Here is a 27,903-nt window from a genome sequence, read left to right on the forward strand (position 1 = left end):
GAGGAGGAGAAAAACCATGACAGTAAAATTGCGAGGCACGAGGGGGAAACAACCCTAAAATAACCAAGAAAGGAGCTTGTATGAAAAACTACGAGGTAGAAATAGTTCAAATACTCTGAAGGAGATGAAAAGCACATATTTCTTGATATATCTCTATGTATGTTCTTTGGTAAACATAATGTATAATGTTCATGTGAACCATATAGTGTGGGGCAGGGAGGAGTATTTAAAACCTGTAGTAGCCTCCATTTCTTTTGATACTCATACTCATAGTGTATGAGTATGGGCTTGGGCAACAGTAGATGTCTGTGGGTAATACAATTTACAAACTTGAAATCTGTTCTTGCTAAGAAAGGAGTAGATGAAGTTAGATTTAGAGTGTAGTTTTATTTTGCAGAGAGTAGGCAAGATTTTGATTATAGAAGTTTCATAGGCAAGGATTTGGATTTATTGAAAGAACTATGAGAAATTCTGTAAGAGCCGGCAAACATGAGCAGACCTGAGAGGATAAAAAGTGGCTAAAATAATATGTAGGGGGTAATAAATGTAATATGTACATTTGAATTGCTCAACCAAATTGAAGTGTTGAAATGGTCTTTTTTTTTCCATTGACTAGGTAATCAAATTGAGATTATATTACTTTATTTTTCACTTTCTTTCTCTCCTCCCTTCTTGTCATGCTGATTCCTGGTGTCTTGCGTGACTATGAGTAACGTGGTGCATATTTATCTCTTACGCTCCCTCATAGCCTGCACCAGTGTTCACTTTCCCTCTAGTAGAGTTGTAGTGCCACAGGGACTGTGAACCACATGACTTCTGCTATTCAGTGTGAATTACACCCCAAGGTTCATATTAACATGAAGTAGAGGTTGGAGTTTAATGAGCCTCACCCAAGGGCACAGGAGCCAAGAACAGAAAGTATAATTGAAAGTGGGTTAATTCAAAAACTCTGGAAAAAGGGATGGTTTCTGTTGTAAAGGATTGCATGGTATCCTGTGAAGCCTTTGCAAAATATGAAAAATGCCTTTCTCACCAATGTTGAGATCTATTTTATATAATTCTCAAGATCATTTTAATCATATGATGCTTCCCAAGGAAAGAAATTAGAGATTGTAGTTCTTAAACTAGAGAAGGAGAGAGAAGTAACAAAGATGCCTGGTAGACTTCAGGTCATAAATTGATTATGAGGTCAGATGATAGGTAAGTAGGAAGAGAGTGAGAAAAAATTGTGACTTGGAAGGATTTTTAAGAAAAAAACAGAAGGAAAGTGCATAAATAACTGTAAGCTTGGGTCAAATAAAAGAAATATAAAATTTAAGAGAGGAGTGATGTCAGGTAAACTTTCAGTGTTTCAAGTAACCTTGGAATAGAACAGCTTAAAGTGGCATGAAAAGGGAGCCAAAGTTGAGCATTATATTTAAGAACGGAAGGGGGAATAGTTTGTCAAAATCATCATCCCTTTTCACAAGATGCAGTGACTGAAAGTCCTCAAGTGATACAGAAAAAAGTGCTCAAAGCTAATGCAGCTATTAAGCAAGAGAAGGCAGTGATGCTTCAGAAGCTGTCACTCAAGCTAAAATTAAAGGGGAGAGTGAAGCTTTACTGAATATGAGGAGGTAATAGGAGAGTGGAGACAGAGAAGTGAGTCCACTGCATCTGGTACCATCAGAAGAGTAGGGCAGAAAGAAAGTAAGTTGTCAAAGTTTTAGATACAGAGCTAGAAAAGATAAATAATAAAATTTGAAAAAACAAGATATGAAAAGAGCTTTGTTTCTGTAGCATGCCTTGCATTAGACAGTAAAAAACTAGATTTTTAAATGGTGAGGGGCTTTTTTCTTTGGTTTGGTTGTTTTTGTTTTTTACTGGTAGACTGTAACTAGTCATTTACAAGTAGAACAAAATATAGATTCTACTTGTATGGGCTTTTTCTGCAGTGGGCAGTAGTGCTGATGAGGCCATGATTGATCTGTTGGCTGGACTGGAGAATGATGGATATCAGATGGGACATCAAAAAACACTCTCTCACCATCGTTCTCTTGGAAGCTGGCGAAATTCTCAGAACAGTGATGATGAAGAAAATGAGCCACAGTGTGAGAAAGAAGAAATGGAACTTAGCTTGCTAATGTCCCAGAGGTGGGACAGTAGCGTGGAAGAGCCTGGGCAAAAAAGGAGGTATATATTTTCTTTTCTTAATATGTTTTTTTTTCTGCCAGATCATTCCTTCCTCCCACCTTGTTTTCAAGTATGCTGTGAGCCCAATGAGATGTGGAGAGGTCTCTGTTAACAACATGGAAAAATCTGTGCAGATCTTGGGATGGAATGCACATTGTTTGGATGATGATGTGACTCATCAGTGTTACCTGGAAATAAAGATTAAGTGTTTAAGTTTGGCCAAACATAAGCTTCTAGTTTGCTCTTTGAGGAAGAATTAAGTGGGCTTTTTGTTCTACAAGTCCAAATACAAGAAAACCTTTAATGGTAACTTGCTTGTAAGGTCACACCTTGGGTATAATGCAAATGTTAAGGTGTATCTTGTACATCTTTTACTAAAGTCAATATTTAAGAAGTATTCATATGAAGACTAACCAAGCAACCTGAGGAAGAAACATCCATTTGTTTCCATGTTAAAAGCTTAAATCAAAACATGAATGTTGTTCACTCTGCTTGACTGCTAAAGGTCAGCAACTTCAATATATTTAAGGCCAAGTTTCTTGGAACACCTTCTGAGGTTGTAATTACCTTTTGTACAGTCTGCACTGACAGGCATTGAAAGCAGCTATATCCAGTTTCTCTTGACCCCTGCTTTCAGCACAGTTTCTGATATTTATAATTCTGTTTGAAGTGTGAGGAACTTCACAGACATAACATTTTTATATTTGGGGTTTTTTCCTACATCAGAAATTGAAATCATACTATATTTCAGAGAACTAGAGAGGTATAGAAATGCTTCCTTTATTTCCATAAGGCACATTAAAGTTGTAACAGAACCAGAAGTTAGTTAGTTCATTAGTCTTCTAGTTCTAGAGAGAATTGATCTCTAAAGCTAGTTTTCCTATCTGACCTTTGATTTTCTAGGTTTTTTTCCCTCTAGTAGTCTGAAAAGCTGAAATTTCCATCCAAAACACTTCACTTCAAACTTCAGTTTAGTGGTAGTTACTGTGAAAACCCGTATCTTGCAGAATTCATTAGCTCAGGCACACCTCTGTATGGGTTTGACTCTACAACTTCAGGAGTTGGGTTGGATTCTGAAGCAATTAACTGCTTTCATGCAGAAAAGAATCCTATTTAAAAACTCAAGAGACTTGATGAGCTGTCTCACTGATATCTTACTCACATATGCCTACACCTTAATCCCAGACAGAAAACACTAGGGAAAATGTACATACCATTGCTTCCACTGGGAGTGAGCTTTTGTTCAGAGGGAATTACAAGTTCTGTTGCACTGAGATCTCTACAGAATTTGGACTCATTTCAGACACAAGCCATGAGTATCTTTGCCCACTGCATGATTCTGCTCATGTGTGAAGAACCAGTTTGAGTCTGATGATGGATCTGACTTTACTCTGCTCGGTCTTATTCCATCTGTGTGGCTTCCTAATGCATCCTTGAATATCCATACCAAGGCTTTTCTGTTAGTGAGTGTTTACCAGTCTTACATGATCTCAGAAAATCTATTGTGCTAATGAGGAGTAACCACTCCCTATTGAATGAATTCAATGGCTTGGGTTTGATTTGTATTGAATTGGAGAAAAAAGCCCACCAAGACCTGGACAAGTTCATGTATGGTGATATCTTTGTGTCACATAAATTTTCCCAGAATCCAAACTGATAGGCTTGAATGAGGAGAAATCCAAGTTACCTGCAGAGGTCATCTCCAGGCTGATTGTGTTTACTAAAATTGACAAAGATTTACCTGGGATTGCAGTATAATTCAGGTTGGAAGAAACATCCCCAGTTTGCTATTAATTTGCATATCAAGCTGATTGCTTTGTGCTGTGCTTTTCCATGTTTTGGGAACATAGAAGAGGGACAACTAAGCTCTCTTAGATCATGGAGACTAGCTGTGCTTGTTACTTGATTCTCCAAGTCATGCTTCCAGATGTGAGTGGAAATGATGTGCTTACATTTGAGCCTGTTGTTTCTGAACTAACAAATCTGTCCTGATCTAAATTAGCTCTGTGCTGACATTCAGATGTCTGGGGTGGTACCATACATATAATTCATGCTGGTCTAACTCCAGTCATCAAAGCATTCTGCAAAAGTAAAGTGTATTTAGGTTATTGTGGATTTTCCTTCCTGTAAATTCAAAACATTTGTATTTATATCTTTTAAGGTATTACACAAACTTAAACAAACAACAAACAAATTTAAAAACCCCAAACTTCAGTTCTTTGATATCTATCTGTATTTTTTTTTTGTGTAGTCACAAAATACCTTATTTCTGGTAAGAATTTTGACTATCTCACACTTTTTATTTTAAAAAAGAAATCAAATTCCTAAGTGGTTATAGAGTTATAATATACTGGAGGATTTGTTCTTTGTGGTTTTCTATCATATTCTGTGATATTCTTCCTTCCCCAATGCCCATATAAAGCAAACACAAAAAATCCAGAGAAGCTTTTCTTTGTAGATTTGCTTCTTTTTTTTTTTTCCCAATGAATTTATGACTGTAAACATGGCAGTTTAGAACAGTTAACTTAGTAAAAGCAGCTTAAGTATTAACAACAGCTGCTTCAGAATATTCAGTGAGATGTAGAATGAAGCATAGTTTTGTTGGTCATGATTTAGTTAAGCCTGCCAAGAGAGAGAATTGTTACAATACAGTAAAGACTTCTTAACAAAAAAAACCACCACAAAAAAGTAGACATCTGTTCACTAACAGCTGAACTGAAGTAATTTTGCATAGTTGGTTTAGTCTTCAAATTTCAAGCACTTTGAAGAAATGAAATTAAATTGCAGTAAAATTTATCTAAAATTAAACGTCAAAATGCTTTCTCTGCATCTTCTTAAGTTAGCGAATCCTGCTGTTTAATATGGTTGGCTACCACTGTTGCCTCTTAAAAATTGTAACATGGAATAATAATAATATTATTCAAAAATAATATTCTGACTTTCTCAATGAGAAATGTGACAAAATTTTTGTTTCCTTTTGCTCCCCCAAATTATACAACTGCATAGCACCACACCCCATTGAGTTTCATGTTCCCTGTGGCCCATGGTGTTTCCTAATAGAGGTATTATGCATCAATTAGTTCCTTTTCTTTCCTCCAGGTCAGCTGGCAAAAATATGCATCGAAGTTCAACAGAAGAGGATTCGTCTTCGGAGGAGGAAATGGAGTGGAGCGGTAACAATATCCTAGCTAATCTCTCAATACCTCAGTTAGATGGAACTGCAGATGAAAATGGTGGTAAGTAAACAGAACATCAGCTTTGGAAGTTGAGTCATAGTTCATTTTCATATCAAATTGCTAGTTCTCAAAAGTGCTGACCATTTTCAGTCCGTGTTTCAATTGGAAGGAAAAGGTCTCAACAGATTGCAGAAGCAGGCCCTTAACATCTTCCTTGAAAAACAATTGTATTTTAATCTCAGTGCCCTCTATGAATTACCAGAATCTGTTTTTCGTATTCTATCGATGATCCAAAAAAGGACATAGTTTAATTAGTTCTTTAGAAAAAACCAAATATGATATTAAAAGTAATGATTCTGTGGGATCATTTATCCTCCTAGGATTCTTGTAAATAATAATGTATTACTGTGTAGATTTAGGTGATTCTTTACAAGTATTTGCCACACATGCCAAAGTATAGTGAGCTTTTGTTTGGGCCTGTCTTTCATTCTGCAGATTGCATATTCACATTTCGGATTGCATGAGTTAAAACTATGAGTGGCAAAGCCACTGCAGAAGGAACTGCCTTTCAAAATCTGTAAAAAAAAAAAATTAATCTCTAGAGATCTTTTGCCATCTTTATAACATGATCAACATCTTTGATCAAATAACATTAGTCAACAGAATGCACACTTTGAAGTTAGGGAAATATATAAATAATATTATTTGTTTCATTAGAAAATCTGCAAGTCACATTATAATGTTCAGTTTAGAACGTGAACTATATGATCTTACTAGATAGATTATAGATAACCACAGCTATTCTTTTGTGTTCAGTGTTTAAAACATAGTTTACTTTTTCCTTTGTTTTTATAGGTATAATGGTAGGATTAATACATGATTTGATGTACTGCTAATATGGTATGCTTTTATCAGATATACAATTGTAATTTCCCTATTTGCCATACTTTCTAATTTGTTGTAATAAGAGATGCTGCTGGCTAAAAAGACTGTTTCTTAAGTAACTGTTTAAATTTAAGCATATTTTAAGTATGTGAAATATCACGTCGGCTTAGAAAGCGTATTTCTGTCAACTTTTGCACTGATTTCTTTTAATAGGAGATACAGTAAATTCAAAACAGATCTCAGTCCAGGTCGTCTAAATTAGAAAATGCCTATCCACACATGAATCTGTGTCCATATAATCTGACTGACTGACAAGTATTTTTGCAGTTTTTGTATCTGAATAGCCAGCTATTTTCCAGGTGTTTGTTGACACAACCAAACTCCCATTTTCTGAGTTTTCAGTTAATCATCCTCATTCTTTCTGTGGACTCCTACCTTCAAAGAATAATAGGCAGTGTCTCCCAGCTGTGTTTCACAGCATAGGGACTCTGTGTGCATTAGAAAATGTTACTAGATACAGACTGGGACTTCCTTTTATTTTTCTCAGCCAGCAGCAAATAAACTGCTAAGCTGAAGGCAGCATCATGAATCTAACATGATCCCCAAATTGGTTGAGACTTAGACTAAAGGCCCCAAGGATCCCCAGTCTAGTAAATCAGTGTGCAGCACATGCTTTCAGGTCATGTAGCATGTTTCATAACTCCTATCCCCCTTCAACATTTCAGCTAAAGAGGTGGATACAAGAGGAGGAACAAATTTCTGTATGCCAGGTGCTCTGGGGTAGCTGCCTCTCTGCAGTGGTACAACCTCTGTCAAACTACTTGTTCAGCAAGGTTATGAGCAAGCACACACTTGTTACTTGTTACCACATCTCTGTCCTTACCTACCCCACAATAAATGTGGTGAAAGTATCCCCAAAAGAGATGAAAATCATCACCCATACCATGTGATGAGTTTGCACAGGACAAATTACCACAGCACCTGCTGGTCTCAGATTATGTGGGAGCATTAATACATGGTTATGAGTCCAGGATGTAACTAAGTGGGGCAAGCTTCTTGCATGAGCACCTGAACGCGTGCTGTATTGCTCTGCTATATAGAAGTGCAGGAAACTACCTATGTTTAGTGCACAGCACAGTTCATACAAAGCCCTTGCCATGTTGTGAGATGTACTACTTTAGCTTTCTATGCAATGACTTTTCTGCATGGGGAAGTTCATCTAAATAAGAATTTTGTTTTTCAGAGCCAATGAGTATACATACTTCTCGGGGACAAAGCAGCATACAAACTTTTCTAGAAATCAGTCTGTTTTTATATAGTCATCTGAAAGTGATTGTGAAGCCTCCTTTCAGAAAGTCAGCGTGAAATCTTTGACAATTGTATGCAAGGCTGCCATTGAGGAATAACTGACAAAATGCCTGAGACAAATGTACTGACAATGTGATTTTGATAAAGCAACTCATGTAGTCAGAGTCTCTAGTTGTCATGATGATAAATGTAATGTGATTTGCAAGAGTTTGTTTCTTATTTGGATGGGAAGGCTTTTAGGATGATACTATTAAAATTTTTAATGCCTTAGGTTATTTTTTTACAGGAAGACGAGAATAAAATTGCTTTTCTTGCATTTCAGACAATCCTTTGAATAATGAAAGTTCTCGAACTCACTCCTCCGTCATTGCAACAAGCAAAATGTCTGTAAAGACCTCAATCTTTCACAAAGATGCTGCTACACTAGAACCCCCATCTTCTGCTAAAATTACTTTTCAGTGTAAACACACAAGTGCCCTTTCTAACCATGTTTTGAATAATGAAGATTTTGTAGAAGACCTCTCACAACCAAACACAGAAACAAGACCTGAACTTTCAGTCCATTCTCTTACAAAAGAAAGCACTTACTCAGCCAAGTACCCAACTCCATTCAGCAATAGTACCCATGCAGAAAACTCTCACAAAGAGAGCAACAAGAAAGATACTCTCCCAGTTCCTTCATGTGGAAATAATATTTTTGACTATGAAGATGATATTTCATCAGTAAACAGACCGATACCTAGTAGGAAGTACATTAGCATTAGGAAGGCTGAAAAGGATGTCTCTTTTATGCATGTGGGCCGCCATATTGGTGACAACATGTTGAATAAAAATTTATATAACTTTTCTGATATGAGCCACTCCAAAGGTAAAATGTCCTCTGAAGTAAATGAAAAGTCCAGCAGTGCAAGTATAAATAGTTTTTTTCCAGCAACAGCTACAGAAAATTGTGAATTAGTATCTTGTTCAGGAGGCAGTCGAACTGTGGTACATTCACTTGAAAATAACACTGATGAAGGTGGCCTTAATAAGCTTAAAATTAGGTATGAAGAATTTCAGGAGCACAAGGCAGAAAAGCCAAGCCTCAGTCAACAAGCAGCACATTATATGTTCTTTCCTAGTGTTGTTCTTTCTAATTGTCTCAGTCGACCACAGAAGTTAGCTCCCGTGACATACAAATTACAGCAGGGCAACAAACAGTCCAGGCTGAAACTGAATAAAAAGAAGCATAGTTTTATCAATCGCCAGGAGCCTGCAGGTGTAAATGACGTTGCATCAGTGAAGGAAGGCTGCTATACGCAAGGTAATGCCTGTAGTAACATTCCTGATAAGGATAGTGCTTTACCTAGTGACTTAGTTCAAGTTCCTCTTGAGGCTTTTGAAAACAAAATGCCTACAAGTACTGCTAATTACACTGACTGCCAGTTTGCAGATGGATCTCTTGAAACTGAGCAGTCATTTGGACTGTGTGGAAATAAGTACACGCTCCGAACAAAAAGAAAGGTGAATTATGAGACTGAAGACAGCGAATCGAGCTTCATCGCACACAACTCAAAAATTAATCTACCTCAACCGATAGAAAGTGTTGAAAGTTTGGATGGGTCTCAGAAGTCTCGAAAGCGTAGAAAACTTTCTAAAAAATTGCCACCTGTTATTATTAAATATATTATCATCAATAGATTTAGAGGGAGAAAAAATATGCTTGTTAAATTGGGGAAAGTAGATTCTAGTGAGGAAAGAGTAGTACTCACAGAGGAAAAGATGAATTTATATAAAAAGCTTGCACCTTTAAAGGACTTTTGGCCAAAAGTTCCTGACTCTCCTGCAACCAAATATCCTATTTATCCACTAACACCAAAGAAAAGTCACAAAAGGAAAGCAAAACATAAGTCAACCAAGAAAAAAGCTGGAAAACCACAAAAAACAGGTAGTACAAATATTAAAAGAACTTTATCTTTCAGAAAAAGGACTCATACAATTCTTTCTCCTCCTTCGCCCTCCTACAGTGCTGAAGCTGAAGACTGTGACTATAACTATAGTGATGTTATGTCTAAGTTAGGTTTTCTTTCTGAGAGAAGCACAAGCCCAGTAAACACATCTCCACCTCGCTGCTGGTCTCCCACTGATCCAAAAGCAGAAGAAATTTTGACTAACCTGGACAGAGAAGCTTTATTTAATAGGGGGCCCAATATCTACAACAGCAAGACTGTTAATACTAGTGTAGGAAAAACTAGTAGAGCAAAAACTCAGGTTAAGAAATGTAAAAAGAAATTTGCTAGCCCCACTGTATCTACCAAGAAAAAGAAAAAGATTAATCAGGTTGATAAAACCCCAGATGATGGAAAGAAGAAACCTAGAACAAAACAAAAAACGGCTGAAAAAGCGTCCTCAAGAAAACGCGTTGTATTTAAAGATGAAAAAGAAAGTAGTCGCTCTACTACAGAAGTCAAGTTTGTGCTGAAGCATCAAGATCCTCATGAGATTTCTTACAACTCTCTCTGCTCTCAGCCACTTCACAACCTCAAAGACAGTCCTCTTCCTGGCTATTCAGCTGGATATCTGCCATCAGCACAGCTCCCTTCAGCTGATGCACAAGGTAATTCATCAGGCTGTTTTCACTCACTGATGGAAATTGATAAGCCTGTAGATGCACAGTGTTTGCCTGCTCCACGGGAAGACCCTCATTCATCTTTCACATCTACTCCTGCAGCATCTGGAAGGGAAGTACCAAAAATGAGCTCTCAAAGGTCCAGGACTCAGAGTGCTATATTTAGAATGAAGGACTCTGCTCTCATTCAAAACATATTTGATCCATCAAATCACTCAACTCACGTAACACAGAATGCTCATATCTCAAAAGATAAGACTTCTCCAAAAGCAGAAGAGATAAAAAACTTTCAAATCAGATATTTGCCACCAGCTGGGAAATTAAATGAAACTCGTGACTCTCTGGACACAGCAAAGATGGATCAATTACATACCACTAACTATTTACATTGTAAAGACAATAATCAGCAGCAGATTTTTTGTTTACCAGAAGCATCCAAGCATTCTGATCCTTGTTCTTCTATTCTTAAGCCATCTGAGGAAAACCCTGGGCCACTTCAACTGCCTAAAAACTGTTTTGTAACGTCTTTGAAGAGTCCAGTGAAGCAGTTAAATTGTGATCAAAACCAGAGAGGATTTATTTTGGATATGTCACATTTTAAACCAGAAACCACAAAACAAAGGCCTCTGTCAGAAACAACCATGCAACCAAAACCCCTCTCCCAGTATAAAAACAGGAATATAGTGGCCCCATCAGCATTTGGTGAAGGACAGTCTGGTCTTGCTGTTTTGAAAGAGTTGCTCCAGAAGAGACAGCAGAAAGCTCAGAATGCCAGTATTGCGCAGGAGCCATTGCCAGACAAAACACAGCTGAGCAAGGGCATACCGTGCCCTCCTGAACAGAATAAAGCCATCAAAAGGTCACGGCCAGTCACATCATCAAGAAAATCTCGTTCTCCCAGAAGCACAAAACCTAAAGAAAAAACAGCAAAACTTGCAAAAAAGGAATCTTCGAGCCAGCCAATTACTAATCGCATTGATCATTCTGTATCTAATGACAGCCCAGTTTTTTTTTCAGACCCTGGTTTTGAAAGCTGTTACTCACTTGAAGACAGCTTATCTCCAGACCACAATTACAACTTTGATATTAATACTATAGGGCAAAGTGGATTTTGCAGTTTTTATTCTGCAAGCCAGTTTGTCCCAGCAGATCAAAATTTGCCCCAGAAATTCTTGAGTGATGCAGTTCAGGATCTTGGTTCTGGACAAACAACAGAAGGTGACTTTCTATGTCATAATGACCAAAAATCTGAGGAAGAAAAGCAACATTCTTCAAGCACAAGTAAATGGATACCGTCTGGTTCCCTGAGCCCTGAGCTTTTTGAGAAGACCTCACTAGATAATAGTGAGAACCACTGCCATAGTCAATGGAGGAAAAACATTCATTCTTCAAATTCTAGATCTAGTTTTATTGATACCTCTTGTACCCAAGAGACTGAAGTCTGTTTAAATGAAAAATTCAAATTGAATATAAATACAATAAATAAAGAGAGATTTCTTAATCTTTCTCAGCCAACCTGCTCAGACTGGATTCAAAGCCACATTAGAAAAGAAACCACTTTTGAACCCTGTCAACCACTTGATTCAGTTAATACCTCTTTTACATCCTTATTGTCATCACCTGATGGTGAACTTCTAGATGCAGCTTCTGAGGATTTAGAATTACATGTTTCAAGAAACAATGAAGCATTAACTCCAACTCCAGATAGTTCACCAAGATCAACCAGTTCTCCCTCACAATCCAAGAATGGAAGCTTTACACCTCGTACTGCTCACATTCTTAAGCCTCTCATGTCCCCACCCAGTCGTGAAGAAATCATGGCAACTTTGCTGGATCATGATCTCGCAGAAACAGTCTATCAGGAACCATTCTGCAGCAACCCTTCAGATGCTCCAGAAAAGCCAAGGTACTGTGTTAAATGCATTTCTGTCTACCTGTGATTGTGATTATATTAAATTTAATTTATTCCTGTAAACAATTTTATGCTGTTATGTGGCATGGATACTTGAAAGATCCCATCTGATATACATCCATTCAAAGTTGAAAGTTACTGTGCTTCCAGTCCAAATACCCATTTTCTTTCATGATAATTTGTATTTTTTATTGCATATTGTTGTAATAAGTGGGAATGTGCCTTTATGGTTTGTAAAATAAAAACACTGCCCATGGGAATTGCATGGTGAGAAAACTAGTTAGTAATACTCTGCTTTTCAGTCATCTGGAGGACTGCCTGCAGTGCAGTTTGGAGTAAAACAGTAATTTAAACTATTTTTCTTCACAGGGAGATTGGAGGGCGGCTTCTCACAGTGGAAACCAGACTTCCAAATGACCTCCTTGAGTTTGAGGGGGACTTCTCATTAGAAGGTCTACGACTCTGGAAGACTGCATTTTCAGCAATGACAGAAAGTCCTAGACCAGGATCTCCTCCTCATTATGGTCACTCTACTGTTAATAAAAGAGAAAGTAATAGCCATAAAACTAGTGAAGACAAAAAAATAGTCATAATGCCATGCAAATGTGCTCCAAGCCAACAGCAAGTTCAGATATGGCTTCATGCCAAAGAAGAGTATGAACATTTCAAGAAATTGCCTAAGAATCATCCTGGTGAGCAGGCAAAGGCAGATGAGAATTTCAGCTCTGCAGTATTGTCTGAAGAGAAATCTGTAGAAGTAATAAAAGCAGCTAAAGACTTGAATTTGTCTAGCCTGGAAGATGAAAGACCTATTGTGCCTACAAAGACTTCTCCTGCCTCCGTGGCAGAAAATACAAAAATGCAAACCAAGGAAACCTGTGATAAGTCTATAAGCACCATAGGAACTTCTGTAAATACTAAAAATGATATAGACTCTAATAAGACTTCATGTGCAAGCAAGACACACACTACTTCAGCTCTAGAACATGATAAGGAGGAGGAGGAAGAAGATTATTATGTCAGTTACAGTTCTCCAGATTCTCCAGTGCTTCCTCCTTGGCAGCAGGTGGCATCTCCAGATCCTAAACAGTCCAATTTAGAAGACACAGAGTGGAAAAATCAGGATATTATTTTGTCTTCTGGGGAAGGAAACGATGTTGGAAGTACACAAAATTCTCCATGCACCCAGGAGAACATTCAGACATCCTTTGACACATCCCCGCTTCCAGTTAATGAAGATCCTGGAAATTCTGAATCAGTTTGTCTCCACAGTACACCCATTGCACACAGAAAAAAACAAGATGGAATACCTGAAGTTCTTGGTTTTACTCCTTTATCTGCAGGTAAATCCATTAAGTGATTCTAATAATACACACACAAATCTAAATATATTTCTTTCTACGTAATAAGAAAAAAATTATATCTCTGTGAAAATATATTTAAAATTAGTTTTTTAAAGGAAAAGTTCTGTGCATTATTGTCAAAGTAACTACTGAATTACTGGAAAACTCTACAAGTAGAACATCCATTTGCTTCCTAACAGTCCCTAGTATCTGAACTCTGAAGTGCTGGTTAAAAGCATAATTTAGAAGTATTGCTTATTTGGGGGATTTTTAAAATCTTGTTGACTATATTGTTTGTATTAAAAAAAAATCTCAATGTAGAGTGTGAGTAACATTACAATATTCACGATGATAATGATATGAAACTTTGTAACTTACTTATGTTCCTATATGTCCATAAATACCAAATTGTAGTAGTTGTGCTTTGGATTTGACAAAGGATAAAGCTGTATTTGCTTATGTATGTAATATTTCTTTGGAACATTAATGAAATGCCTCTTTTGATCCTTGCATGTTTTTTAATGCTCAGACAATACCATTGAGGCTAAGTAGTCTTTCACTCATGTTTACAGAACCAAAAGCTCAGAAACTGAGCCACAAGAGGGGAAGTAATACTGATGGTCTTCGAAGAGTACTTCTAACCACACAAATGAAGGTAAATTAACATTTTCTGCACAGATGTATTTTATTTTGCGGCATAGACACATTTTCATTCTTTCTTCTTTGTTGTTTTTGTCTTTTGCTGTTAAGATCTTGAAAACACATTTAAAATGGTATGGTACAAATGTTGTAGAATCAGAGCACACTCAAAGTTAGGAAGAAATTTATGAGTTTAATTTGGGGAAAACGGGTGTAAGTTGGAGATTGAAAGTGCTGCTCTATGGTAGTTAGAAACTAATGAAACACTAAAGAGACACCATATAAAGATGTTTTGCTTTTTGAATTACAACATCCTTTTTAAGTTGTAGTGTGATTTCCCTTTTTTGTATATATACCCAGACCTGTGTATATTTATGTGTCTCTATGTGTATTAGTTTTCAGACAATGTTCTAAGCATTTTCTGAAAACAAAGAGGGCAGTTTGTGGTGTGCCAGCAGAGGAGAAAGAGGTTGGACTTACTTTACTTAAACAGTGTTTCTGCTCTCCATGTTGGAACAGAATGGAGGGCTAGGTCCATTACTGGAGTGACCCAGTAGTTTTTTCTTCTCAATATATTCACCTATTTCAAGGAGGTACTTAATATACCTTTATTTCAGGGACTTTAAAAGTGATGACTGAAGCAGGGTTTTTTGACAAATTGTTGCTCAGGAGAGAATAGAGAATTGCTGGGTTTTGTATCCTCAGACTTCCAAGAAAGCTAGTATGTGTGAGACTGGGGGTTTTTTTGGTAGGGTTCTGGGAGTTTTTAATTGTTTGGGAGGTTTTTTAAGTATTTGAAACTGCCTCTTGCTTTGCTATGAATTAAAATTATTCCTAAAAGGCAGAAAGATACAACGGTTGTTTGCATGTTGAAAAATGAAATGAGGAGATAGTAAAAGGTTGGGGACTTTTTAGTAATTTGCAGTGTAGCATTTGTATTTTCATTGATAAAGTTCTATTTAATATTGCCTATTATTTAATATTACACATGAGTTTAGCAACCTGTGTTTTCTCACTATCCTGTGCTTTTTTCTTCCCCTGCTGGATAAGAATCAATTTGCTGCCCTCGGTGCTCCAAAGAAAGAGACTTCCCAGATTGAAGGACCCTCTTTAAATAATACTTACGGTTTTAAAGTCAGTGTGGAAAACCTGCGGGAAGCAAAATCTTTACATGAGGTAACTTTACCCTTACATGTCACTTCATAAAATTATAATTTATCAAGCCAATTTTATACTGAAAATAAAAAGTCATTTTCTCTTGGATTCCCTAAGTGACTTAAAAATTAATCAGTGTCTGATGTCTGCAGCTTGTAAGTAGTTGATCTACCAGTTTCAGCTTGATGGCCAATGCCTCTAACAGTATTGAGCTAGACTTCATAGTATTTTGGTTGAGAAGATGGTAAACCTCCCTTTAAAAATAAAAATAGGGGAAAAATCAGAAGGAAGAAATAGTAAGTTTTACATAAAAGCATTACCTGAAAAACTAGTTGACCATAATTTTCAAGGATTGTTTCCTTAAGAAATAAGGCATCTGGCAGCAATTAGTAAGGCCCTCCTGGTATTTCTACTTGTTACCTTCTGAACTTGTTGGACAGTTTCTACTACATTTAACAAAAGGGTGCCTATCTCAAAGAAGGTCTCTTTATATCTGTCTAATGTAGGTGAGTGTTTGGTGTGGGGAGAGGAATCAAACTGCTGGAGAAAGGGAAACAATGTAAATACAGTACTGCTGTGTTTGGCTGCTGACAGGGCAAGCAGCCTGTGTGTATATGTGCCCCTAGACAGTCTGCACACCTGGAATTAGCTGTTGGCTAGTTTGTAGAGGATAGGGAGATAGCACTGAGTAAAGGACATAAGAGAAGCCACAGTGATCCTGGGGGAAATGGAGATGGAGTAAAATTTCACCCAGTGATGTTTGTATGGAAATCTAGAGGAAATCAGGCTGCCCCCAGAGCATCCTATATACACTGAAATACTTTTAATTTTCCCCTCATAATCTGTCCAACCTCTCTATTAATCCACATTATGAGCAATATTATGCAAGACAACAGAGCAGCAATATGGTGTTGAAACAGCATTAAATAATACTGTCTTTACTGCACAGTCAAAACTTCACAGTATATAGTGATTAGCGTTTTGTAAATGTAAACCATTCTGCAAAAGGCTCTGGCAATATGATGTGAAAGTTCATTAATGCACCTAAAGGCAAAGTTAGGTATTCTTCCTACCTTCCAGTAGGGCTTAATCTTCATGCTTGTCTTGGGTGAGGGAGGGGAGGAAGAAGAAAGACCAAGAGTGATTCTTTGTTCTTGATCAGTTCAGAAATATGATTCAGCTCAATATACAATGGTGTTTGAAAACACTACAGGAATTTACAATTATTGAAGTTGAACATTGTCTGGTTTTTGTCCTATTTTCTCCTTTTGATAGAAGAATACAGTACTCAGACATACATACTGACTTTTCATAACTGAGTATAAAGCTGTGTTTAATGATGAATCTTAGTTTTTCCTAACATGGTGCTATTTACACAAAAGTGAGATCCAAAGATGTGTGGTTAATCACTTATGTTAATTTTAGGGTGGAACCTTGTAGTTACAATGTGATACCACCATATAAATGTCGGCACTGTCCTCATTTGCACAGATAGTCTTCTCTTAATTTTTTTTTAAGAAACCTTTTCGGTTGTATGTTAGTTAACAAACTAACATACTGTCTTCATTTGTTGCTAGGTCCAGCACCTTACCCTCATCAGTATGGAGTTACATGCTCGAACAAGACGAGATTTGGAACCAGATCCAGAGTTTGATCCGATCTGCGCTGTATTCTACTGCGTCTCATCAGACTCAGCACTGCCAAATACTGATAAAAAAGAAATCACTGGTGCTATAGTGATTGATAGAGGCAGGACACCCTCAAGCCAAGGTTCCTATTTCTTTTTTTCATATTATATTTTACAGAATGCTATTTCATAGTAATCAAACAGTAGCAAGCAAAATGTAATAGAGTATCTATATTACTATGTATCTCATTTAATTTTGTCTTGTTGAATGGCCATATTAAATATGGAGTTTTCCTGCTTATATCTTCCAAAGAACTATTGCATGGGCTGTAAACCACAAATAGCATTTTGCGTGTGCAAAATATCCACGTTTGCGTGCTTGTGGACAAGCTCCTGCAGTGTTCTAAAAGTGTAAAGAGGAAAACCTGCCTTTAGTTTCCTACTCGAGTTGCTGGATAGCTGCAAGTAGAAAATGTTAAAAGCGAGACAGTATGTTTTATATTTTACTTAAGGGTTATTTTTGTGGTTTTATCTGATCCTTTTAGGATCTAAACAGGGGCCCTTATTCTATTGTACCTTTTTGGCTTTGTTTAGACCAGTGATACTCAACCTGTGGCTCTAGAGCCGGATGTGGCTCTTCATGGCCCTACAGGCGGCTCTCGCAATGTAGGCATCTGATCGGCGCTCCACTCTATCAGGCAGCGCGGGGAGCACTGAGCAAATGGACCAGCAGTGTGGGAGTCGCTGAAGTTCCCCCTCCCATAGGGGGAAAGAAAAGGAGCTGCTGGGATCCCCCCACAGGTAAGAGTAGAGATCACCTCCCACCCAGCAGCTGTGGGGCAGAATGGGGAAAAACTTGCCCTTTTGCCCCTTCCACCCTTCCACCCCACTCCCTCCTAGCAGCCAGAAGGGATTGAAGACAGAATGCTGCTGGGAGAGAGGATGCTGATGTGTCATGTCGTGATGTATCAATGTGTGGTGGCATTAAGGCAGCATCATCACACATTGAAGTGTCATGATGGAAAAAAAATCCATTGATACTTGATTTTTATGGTGCTCTACAACTCCATTTTATTAAGAAGTGGCTCTCCAGCTGTTAAAGGTTGAGTACCACTGGTTTAGGCTAGTAAAAAAAAAACCAACAAAAAAAATCTCAAACCAAAAAACATCCCCAAAGTAGTCCTCTTTCTTTCAGGGTTTCTTTGGCAATGTGCATGTGTATCAAACCACAAAATACTGTCTAAAATTTTAAGCGTGGACAAAAACCTACAAAAAAAATTAGCAATAAGGCAACAGCTTCTTCTTTTACCAGTGTATTTTGTAGATACTATATCATGTTAAGCTAAGTTCTTATTATTCTCAGTGAATTTTATTCTGGTATTATATGCTTGTTACTATCTTAAAAAATATCTTACTGAGATTTTTCCACAGTATAGCCACTATGGCTCCCTAGGTGTGTGTGCCACTGATAGTTTATCAAGAACTGTAAAAGGTCCAATGATACTTTGAAAAAACGAAGGTTCTGATCTGGTTTTGTTAGTGAAATAAAATGATGTGTTTAAATGTTATTGTGACATTCGTTGCTTTAATTGATGTGTGCTGTCAATACTTTATTGGTTAGAACTTTTTGAGTTCCCTGTGGAGTGACTTGACATTGAGATACATTTTTTTTCCCTTTTGTGTTATTATTGCTTTGTAAGTCACAGTACTTGTTTTAACATTTATTTCTGAAAGCACACCTTTCTTAAGAATGTGTCAAAGTAGAATGCCATTTAAAAATTCCAGTTCCTAAAATCTGCATTGTCACTGTAACAGAGCTCATACTACCTGTTGTGTAAAGAAAACAGAGTATGTGTTGTGCATTATTCATTAAAAAAGGGTTTTTTTAATATGGAAGGCAAATGCTGAGTTCCTACATGCATACAAATTTAGATATTACTCAGACATTATCAATGTGGACATTGTTAATGTGCACTAAGTGAGCATTTGGTCATGTTTTTCCATTTCTGTCAGTAACTTAGTGTGCTGGAAAAAAAGAACTGTACGGTTATAAAGCATTTTCATTCTGTAAGGCATTTTGCAAAGCACTACTCTGAGATAGCAATTAAAATTATATTTTGCATAAAAACAGTGTGTGAGCTGTCATATAGTCATTTAATATTTCTTATTAAAAGTAATTTTCCAGGAGCTAGACTCCTGTGCATGTAAAATAGTGAAAATTCTTGTGACTCAGGTTTTTTTCTATCTGAGAATCTGTGCAAGATTACCACTATGGCAGAATTCTACAAAGTAAAAAGAAAAAATTATTCCACCCAAGAGGAACAAAATAAGTCCATGGAATTAACTGTGATAATTATTAAAGATAAAAATAAGTTGTGTTCCATGCTTTTTTGGTTGTATGTTTTATTCTAAAGCAGTATTGTTGACTGAAGTAATGAAATTCCTTCTAAATTGTAACAGGTCTTTTTACTTTTATTTTCTAGGGAGCAGAGACCAAGCCCCCTTGCTTACAAGATCTGGAGTTACAGGACTAGAAGTCAGTTACGCTACTGATGAAAGAACTCTTTTCCAGGAAGTAGTGAATATTGTAAAAAGGTAGCATATCTGTACGTTCTGCTTTTATTTTTCAGGCTTGGAAACAGCAGATTTAGTTCCTTCAACCCTTGCCATTCTTTCAAATACTGATTTTTTTTGTTGTTGTTTCCCTCAAAGGCTTATTTCTAGAGTGGACAAGCATGGTGGTCTTTCAAATAAAATACTTTTTGCTTTTCCTTTTCTCTGACAGCAAGAACATTCAGATCCTCTTAAGCAGCTGAGTTACAGTCTTGAAACTTATCAGCCATATAGTAATCTTTCTTAACATACAACTTTCCTGTTAATCTCAGAATTCATGACACATCTCTCTCTGAAACTCTCAGAACAGTAGATATTAAGAGTGCTGAGAGCTACAGAAAACCCCTCAGACAGGAAGAGTTTTCTAGGAACTCTGAGGCAAGACAGAAAAAAAACCTGCATGGTACTGAAACTGCTGCAGTTTAAAATAAGGGTTCATTGAAAAATCAGTTTCCTTCATTAGTTTTGTCTTCTCTGAATGGAAATCCCCTGCTCTATCAAACTTGGAAAACTGCTGGTTTTCCCCCTCTCCACCGAGGCTGAGAAGCCTGTTCGGGAGCCCTCTCGCCTGGTGCGTAGGTGGAACCACAGACGTCTCTCCAGACCCTACTGACAGGTGCAAAGCTGTAAAATTTCAAGGAAAATAAACAGATTTAAACTCTGAGTCACCCTGCTGGAATAGAGGCACGAGAAAAAAAAACAAACTAGGCAGAGTACATTTGCAATTCTTTCTCTCTCCAACCAGAAAACCTCTGATGAGAAAGGCTTTGACCAACCCCATGAAGCCAGAATACAAAAAGAGTTGCTGAATGCAACCAGCACAGGGTGGGTCCTGACAGAGCAGCAGATCCCTGTTCAGAGAAGACAAAATTCAGGTAAGGAATATAATATTATTTTTCTCTTTCTTGGAAATCTAGTGCTCCATCAAACTTAGGAAAATTACTTAGAATGAGAAACTGCCAGTAAATGAAGAATTCTCCACCAGTTGTGTGGAAGTCTAAAACGTGACAGGACAGAAAGAATATGGTAGAGAGACAACCCAGCAGTTAAAATATATGTTTATCACTGAAGATCAGAAGTCTTCTATATCTGTACGTGCTGAAGGCATTACAGAACAAAAAAAATCATGCAATTTTGGTGTACTTCAAGATGGAATGTATCAGGTTGCTGTCTGAGAAATCTCAGCTAATGATAGCATGTGCTAGTGTATCTTTTTGATGGAACAACTTCATCCATGAAGATAGAGTTAGTTGACTTATATTCCTGGAAGATAAAAGGTTTGCTCTATTAATGAAGAGACAGACTACTGTCATCATCTTAGTTTCCTTCCCTCACAACTCTAGAACTCAGCTATCAAACTTCTGATGGACTCTCAAAAAAGATGTTTTTTGCAACTTGGACCACATCTACAGTTTCCTGCTCTTTTTCCCCCTTTATTTTCTGTAGCCCAGGCAAAAAAAATGAGAAATTTTGTTGGAGTTAGTGTTTTGTATTTCTTAAGCACACAACAAGTATCTTGGCCCAGAGTAGCTTTAACTGAAGGAGGAAGTATGGTAAAACCGTGTAATTAAGAAGTAGTGGAAAAACTTCCTCAATGAGAAATGAACAAGCAAGCAGCTTTAATGAAAAATAGTAATTATTTTTTAAACAATCTTCTGTTTATCTTTTTAGTGTTATTTTTTTTCCAGCACAAGCTAGGTACTTTGGCTGTTCTGGTAGATGCACTTAATAGTAGGTCTGATAGATTAGAGAAAGAGAACTATCAGGCTATATTTAAGAAATATTACCCCTTGAACTTCATGGATCAACACTCAAAATCACCTTAATTTTCAAGCAAAGAATTTTATCAGTATCTTATATTCTGTTACATGCTTTAGGCTGGACAATAATAGGCTCTTGTGACTGAATGGCATGCCCAGCATGATTGCAACCTGCTTTTGTTTCATGTTCTTGGCCTCTTGGGCTGTTGGAGGGAAGGGTGGAAGACTGAAATTCCAGATTCCTGGCATGATGAATGACAGACTGGCTAATCACTCTTGATTGTCAATATCAGGAACAAACTTTATCAACTTGTTGAAGCATAGAACAGAAAGGATCTTGGCTGCAGGAGGAATTATCTTACACAGTCCAGTTTAAGAATTCTTGTTCCTATTTCTAGTCATTCTCTTAGTAGTTGGCCTAATTCTTCCTCTTATTCCATATATGTGAAATTGTGGAACATACTTATTTATTTCAAGTTCCAGCCTTCTACTTCCTTGTTTAGGCCTTTTGTTTTCTTTCCATCCTGGCTATTGAAAATAAATAATGGTTGATTCTGTAACTTCTTGTCAATACATGTAAACTCTGAAAGAGCCGAGTAGAGAATTCTGGGTCATTGTTTCCAGCACACAGATGAAGGAAAGGGTGTTCCTGGAAAATTTGTAACTTCTGCAATACTCATAGCTCATCAGTGTCTGACTAGGTTTTTGTCACTGAAGAGTGTTTCCCAAACTTTTTGTAGCAGAGCTAAAGTTATTCTTTGTTCACTGAAGATGAATATTGCTCCAGAGGGTTCTCTGGAATAAATGAACTGAAGTTGGATTCACTGTGAGGTTGTTTAGGCTGTGCTAGATCTGAATGACCACAGTAATACCTTGGTTAATACCTTGGCATCTGTGAAGTAAATACCAGGGTAAATGTTCCTCTATGGATTAGTAGATGTTGTCTCTGATTAACTCAGAGCCCTTGGCAAACAGAAATAAGTCATCTTGTGTTCCAGTAGACCAGAAGACAACCTGGTTGTTTCTCTGGAATTGTGATCTATGATTTCATCTATCCTGCAAATTCACAGATTTGTCCAGATACTGAGAAGAATAAACACCTCTTTTCTAGGAGATTATTACTGAGACTGACTAACCTGTAAAATAGAAGTACTTACAAGTGTGAGTACCAAAGTCTATGCAGAGACAACTTCGATTTTGAAGGGTATTGGAATACTGAGGTTGAGGGTTGAGAGTCAGGAAACAGACAGAAAGGAAGAGCCGCAAATACGAGTTTTGAGGAGGTAGGGAAGAACAAACAGCACAGATTTGTACAAAAGAAAAGCATAATTAGATTGGTTTTTGGTACCCTGACAACTGGACTTAGACTCTTAGACTTTGAGAGGGAGCTGCCCCTGCATAGGTCCAAATTTCCCTTCTTTGGTAAACTGTCCTCTGGCTGTAAACCAAAAACACGGGCTTCAGCTCAAAACTGGCATAAAGCAGCTGAGAGACAACATCCTTCTAATCCTGTGCAGCTGCTGGGGATGTCCTAGAAGCACAGACATCCAAGTTGTAGGCTCTCTGGAACGTTCAGAGGGGATTTTTTTTTTCCTTGAAAAGAAGCCTGGACATGTATTGTTGTCCTAAAGCATTCTGTTGTACTGCCTGAGGTGCTTTCCTGAACACATCCTCTGTTGATCGTAAGGTGTCAGCTGCACTGAGACAACAGAAAAAATGGAAGAATCTCTCTGCTTGAGGAAGTAAGAGAACCATCTCTCTGAACCTAAAGGCAGGAAAAAGAATAAACACATTTAGATACTTCCCTAACACAAGAAATCTGACTGAGGAGGAGGAGAAGGTGGAATGGAATGCTACAAGAATGTTTGCATGGGGATTTAAAACTCGATAGGAAAACTAGAGATGTGCAAGCTTGATGGAGCAGTGGATTCCCATGAAAGAGAAATTAAATGTCTGGGCCTCTCCTTCACTTTTAGGGCAAATTGTTCTGCTTCTCTTTAAGGGTAGATGCTAGCAGATAGCAGAAAAGGGCTGGTCCTGCAGGTGTGAGAGGAGCAAAATTTGGGGAATTCATGTGGGAATGCACAGTCCCCATCTCTCAGACAAAGAGAGGATGTGAAAACAGGACGGGCTTGAAACAAATAGTAGATTCATTGCTACTTGAAACTTACATTCACCCACAGCTCCTTGTCTCCACTGAATTAGTTTTTGACAGAATTAAATGAGCAGAGTATAATATAAGATTTTACATAAACATTTTAGGGATAACATTTTGTATTAAACTGTTAATGCTTAATACTTAAATATTTTAATAATGTTTTTCTTGTAAGGTATAATGCTAATGAATTTTTTTGTTTGGATACAGTGTATTATATTTCTTCTTTTGTAAATGCTCTAGCAACGTCTTCTTCTTAAAATAGAGATGTGCTAATGTAACCTTATTTTTCCAGGCCAGTATCATCTTCATCAGTGACATTTTCCTGTAGAAATATGTATCTAATGTCCTGTATCAACTTTATGGATTTTTGTTGTCTAAGGCAAACTGGGAAAATGTTTTCAGAGATTTCAGTTATGTGTTTGAGTCACCAAGCATTCTGTTGCTATGCACAGTTACTGCTTTTGTCTGTATCACAGGTCTGGCATGGTTCCCCACCCCCCTTTTTCTCTTAATCATAGCTGGAAGAAAAATAGCAGTCAGGAAAAGCAGACACATAATAGAAGGGAAGGTATAACTGGGAGCTTTAGTGTTCATTCACGAAATCGTCAAATGAGAAAGAGGAAGAGATGTCATAGCAGCAGATACAACTTAGCTGGAAAGGAAAATAATCGCCTTTCTTCTCTCTGCAGCATGTATGAGTTGAATGTTAATGCTGTTGTGTTTAAATCCTGCCGGCATAAATGCTGCTTTTCATCTTTGCAGAAAGTCTGGCAACAGCATGCAAAGCAGTATCAGGGCCCATCCTTCTAACAAAAGAGCATATGTTGGCAAGCACACCTCTTATTCCTGTCGTGTTACTCCTAGCCAGCAGCTTTCAAATATCAGTATTACAGTTTACTAGTTTCTTGCAGGTGTGACAGCTGGTCTCCTTACAATTTCTTCTAATAAAATAGCTTGAATTGATGTTGAAGACCAGTTTCATAGTATACTGTAAAAATTGTGAGACAGGAGGATGAAACATAAAACTTGTCCTCTTAGCTCACAGCCTGTTGTCTTTGTGGCACCATGTAAAAGGAGAAAGTGAGAGAGTCACACTTCAGCTAAGCTCTCATATCAGGAAAATTTTGGATTTGCCTGTTCATCTTCCCATGGGGAATAATGTACTTTTTTAGCTCCAGATATCTCTCCTTCTCTAATAGCAAGTAGAATACCACAGGAGGTCTCAGCAAGTGCCACACTGGTTCATTGGTAACACTGGTACACGAGACGGGGTTGCAGGAGAGGACATTTCTGCTGCATAAGTTGGGATGTAGTTCATGAGCAAGCAACATAGGAGCAGGAAACAATATTGTCTCTTACTAGGTGCAAGAAATTTGAGAGGTCTCTTAAACCTGTTGCATAAGGTGGATCTTATGCATATGTAGTGCAGGAGTTCAGGGATATAAGTGTTACTTAGTAGAAAGGAGTTCTTCAGTTTGTATGGGAATGCATACTGATACACATACAAAGTACATACATGTGTAACTTAGTGCAGTATCTGAGCAACTACTGAGTTGCCAGTAGTATGTTTATTGGTTTTCATGCTTTTAGAAGGATACCACTTGGATCCAAGTTTTAAATACGTACCAACTGACATTAAAGGACTGTGATTACAGGAAATTCACAGTAAGATTTGATCTCACCATTTACTAGCTACTCTACCTTGATTTTCCATTTAGATAGCTTTGTATAAGTCATCTGACTGAAACTTAAACATCTGTACTTCACAATCAGTGTCTAATTAGCTATCCTCATCACCAGAAGAGTTCAACAGAACAGGATCTTGGTCTGCAAGAGATGACTAAAATACAAAGAATGGTTCACCCATAGAGGCCTTTTTGTTCAATGACAATAGAGACCAGTTTAGAAAACTTGAGATGCCAAAATCAGCTGAAATTAGACACTCCCCTTAATACATGGCTGGTATTTAGTTGGGATGGAAAAGCAAAATAATGTGCTGTAAAGTGATAGCCTGTAAGTCAGTAATGTGCAATTACAGGCGATCCCTAATGGCCTGGACAAGCAAGACTGAGTTTTTAAAAAATCTTTTGATTAATAAGCTTTCCAATCTACATGTGGATTTACATAGAATTGTGTTAAAATATGTGATACTTAAGTTAGACACAATTTATTTCTAGAAGAAAAAGCATGTATCTGAAAACATCATAAACTAAACAGCTTTTATGTCTTGTCCTATAAAAACACCTTCACATCTGAAGGATACTAGAGAAACAGTTCTTGAGATTATATGCAGATGGATTACAGAGGACATTTTGGTCACTAGGTTAAAAGGTAATGGGAAAATTACCTCCAGAATTGATAAAATATATTCAGTTGTAGTAGTAATATAATAGCCCACTAATTTTGTTTAAGTAGGAAGTAAGAAATGTAATGCCCTGCTTGGGCAAGTTACAACCCAAAGCAACTATCTTTCATCAGTTGATGAAGGACAAACTTCACCAACTTGCTGCTTCCAAACAGTTCTTATTTCTGTTCAGAATTGGCTTATAAGAGAAAGCAAATTTCTGGCATAATGAATATTGGTTTATGTTTTCTTAAGCAGTTCTTCACGAGTTTCTGATTCACATTTGCATCTGTCATAGACCCCATCTGCATCATGCCTTGTCCTGTGTAAAATCTACAAGTATTCTCCATTTTGAATTATGTGATGCCAGTTTTCAAATATGATAACGAATGACTACATCCCTAATTTTAATTAATCAGTACTGATTTGCCATATGCTAGGACCAGGAAAGTTTAGTTATTACAAGAATTAATTTGAAAATATGTTAATTTTTATCATGTTTATTCTATGCCTGTATAAAACATGGCATAATTCCTTTTTATTTCAAAGCTGAAATTGAGCTATTAATAATTTTGAGCATCATTTCACAATGATTGTATGTTGTGCAGAGCAGCCAGCAGTCGTAACTCTTTTTGTCACTGGTTCCGTTGCTGGAACAAACTGCAGGCTAGTTTCAGTCATTTGTCCATAAATTGTTCCAAGTCGCTTTGGGGTTGTACCATTGGTAGAATAGGTTTCCATATTGAGTAAATTTACTGCTTCCACTCCTGATGATCATTTCCACCTCCAAAACCAAATAATTCTTTTGACTTGAACAGCAGATAGCAAGATATCCCCCAAATTCAAACTGCTAGTTCTTTTACTTTCTGTAGAATTCCAGAAATCAAAAACTTGCTTTAGAATCCCTTGCTTTAGGTAAAAATTGTATCAAAACCATTCCCCCACAAGTACAAGTAGGTGACAAAGGGGATTTTTGCAACTTCTCACAGTTGTAATAAAGAGAGAGCCATGCTGAGTAATAACATTCAACTATTTTTCACAGAAGGTCAGTATCCATGGCAGAAGTGTGGAGAAATTGTTTTTTGGAGTTATTCTCAGAGTAATTAGTATCTTCAAAGTGAGTTGTGATTGCCTTTGGCTAGGACATAATAAGCAAGTAAGACACTTTACTGATAAAGTCTGAAGCTTCATTTGTAATGTCTGTGATAGACCTAACTCAGTATTCAGGGAAAGGGTGTTCTGTATTCAACAGTCAAGAAATGTTTGTTTAATGTGTTCATGGATGCAAGGAGTACAGAGTTCCTGTTAGTAATCCAAGGCCCCTGCCCACTCCCTCTATAAACTAAGGTCTACAAGGCTGTGTCCTGTTGTAGTGTTGGGTATAGACTGAGGTACAGGATCCTCAGCCCATCATCCATCCTCTACCTCCTGACAGCTGCCCTGATGTCATTCAGTTGTATTGAATAGTGCCTGCTGCATCAAGGTTGGAAAATACTTTAAAAATCATTCAGTCTAACCAAGAAGCAGCTATTCATCCCACTGAAACTTCCTTTGTTTTTTTGCTGTAAAAATAACAGATATCTTATGTTACTTTGTCCGGTCTCTTTCTGCCCAACAAAATCATTGTTAGGCTATTGAGCAAATCACCAGATCATGACTTGTGGTTTTTATAGTGCCTGCTCAAAAGTTAGGTGATACTGGCTCCTCTGAGCTAGCTCCTACCTGTGCTTTGTCTTTAAAGCCACATTTTTTGTCCTTCTGTCTAGTGAGCTTTACTCTGAGCCTGATTGGAAGTGTTTGTGTCAGAAGTCAATTCTGACTTTTTTATCATACCTGAGCCAGTTAGATTTTTCAGCTGGAAAGAGATACAGCATAAGATAAGTTTTTCTTGTGTGTCTTCTACAAAGAAGGCTATCTAGAAAGAGGTATTTAAAGAGAACTGTTAGATACAGTTGCTTTTATCTGTTTCAGTTTAGACAGCTCTCACTCAACTACAAATTGTAACTCCCAATAAGGGATGATCATTTAGGACCCGAAGTTCCCTCTGATTACTCAAAGTTACACTGCATTATGTGTGACACAATATTATCTGTAAACATTCCAGTTAACCTACTGGCAAATTCTGTTCCATAGGCATGGCTATAATTCACTGCACATCTGTCTCGTGCTGCTAAGTTTCAGTTTATGCTTGATACTTCCTGAT

General features: G+C 37.4%; 1 protein-coding gene across 1 annotated transcript in view; it reads left to right on the forward strand.

The window, feature by feature from the left end:
* The window catches only part of REV3L (REV3 like, DNA directed polymerase zeta catalytic subunit), a 114,097-nt gene that overhangs the window by 61,800 nt on the left and 24,394 nt on the right, over nucleotides 1–27,903 (forward strand). The window contains exons 11-18 of the mRNA XM_036380225.1: nucleotides 1,935–2,172; nucleotides 5,272–5,408; nucleotides 7,864–12,055; nucleotides 12,431–13,404; nucleotides 13,977–14,059; nucleotides 15,094–15,219; nucleotides 16,776–16,968; nucleotides 19,309–19,420. Of these exons, the coding sequence (XP_036236118.1) occupies nucleotides 1,935–2,172; nucleotides 5,272–5,408; nucleotides 7,864–12,055; nucleotides 12,431–13,404; nucleotides 13,977–14,059; nucleotides 15,094–15,219; nucleotides 16,776–16,968; nucleotides 19,309–19,420 (6,055 nt within the window). The remainder of the gene's footprint in view (nucleotides 1–1,934; nucleotides 2,173–5,271; nucleotides 5,409–7,863; nucleotides 12,056–12,430; nucleotides 13,405–13,976; nucleotides 14,060–15,093; nucleotides 15,220–16,775; nucleotides 16,969–19,308; nucleotides 19,421–27,903) is intronic.

This window comes from Molothrus ater, chromosome 3 (assembly GCF_012460135.2).
Source record: "Molothrus ater isolate BHLD 08-10-18 breed brown headed cowbird chromosome 3, BPBGC_Mater_1.1, whole genome shotgun sequence".
NCBI lineage: Eukaryota > Metazoa > Chordata > Aves > Passeriformes > Icteridae > Molothrus > Molothrus ater.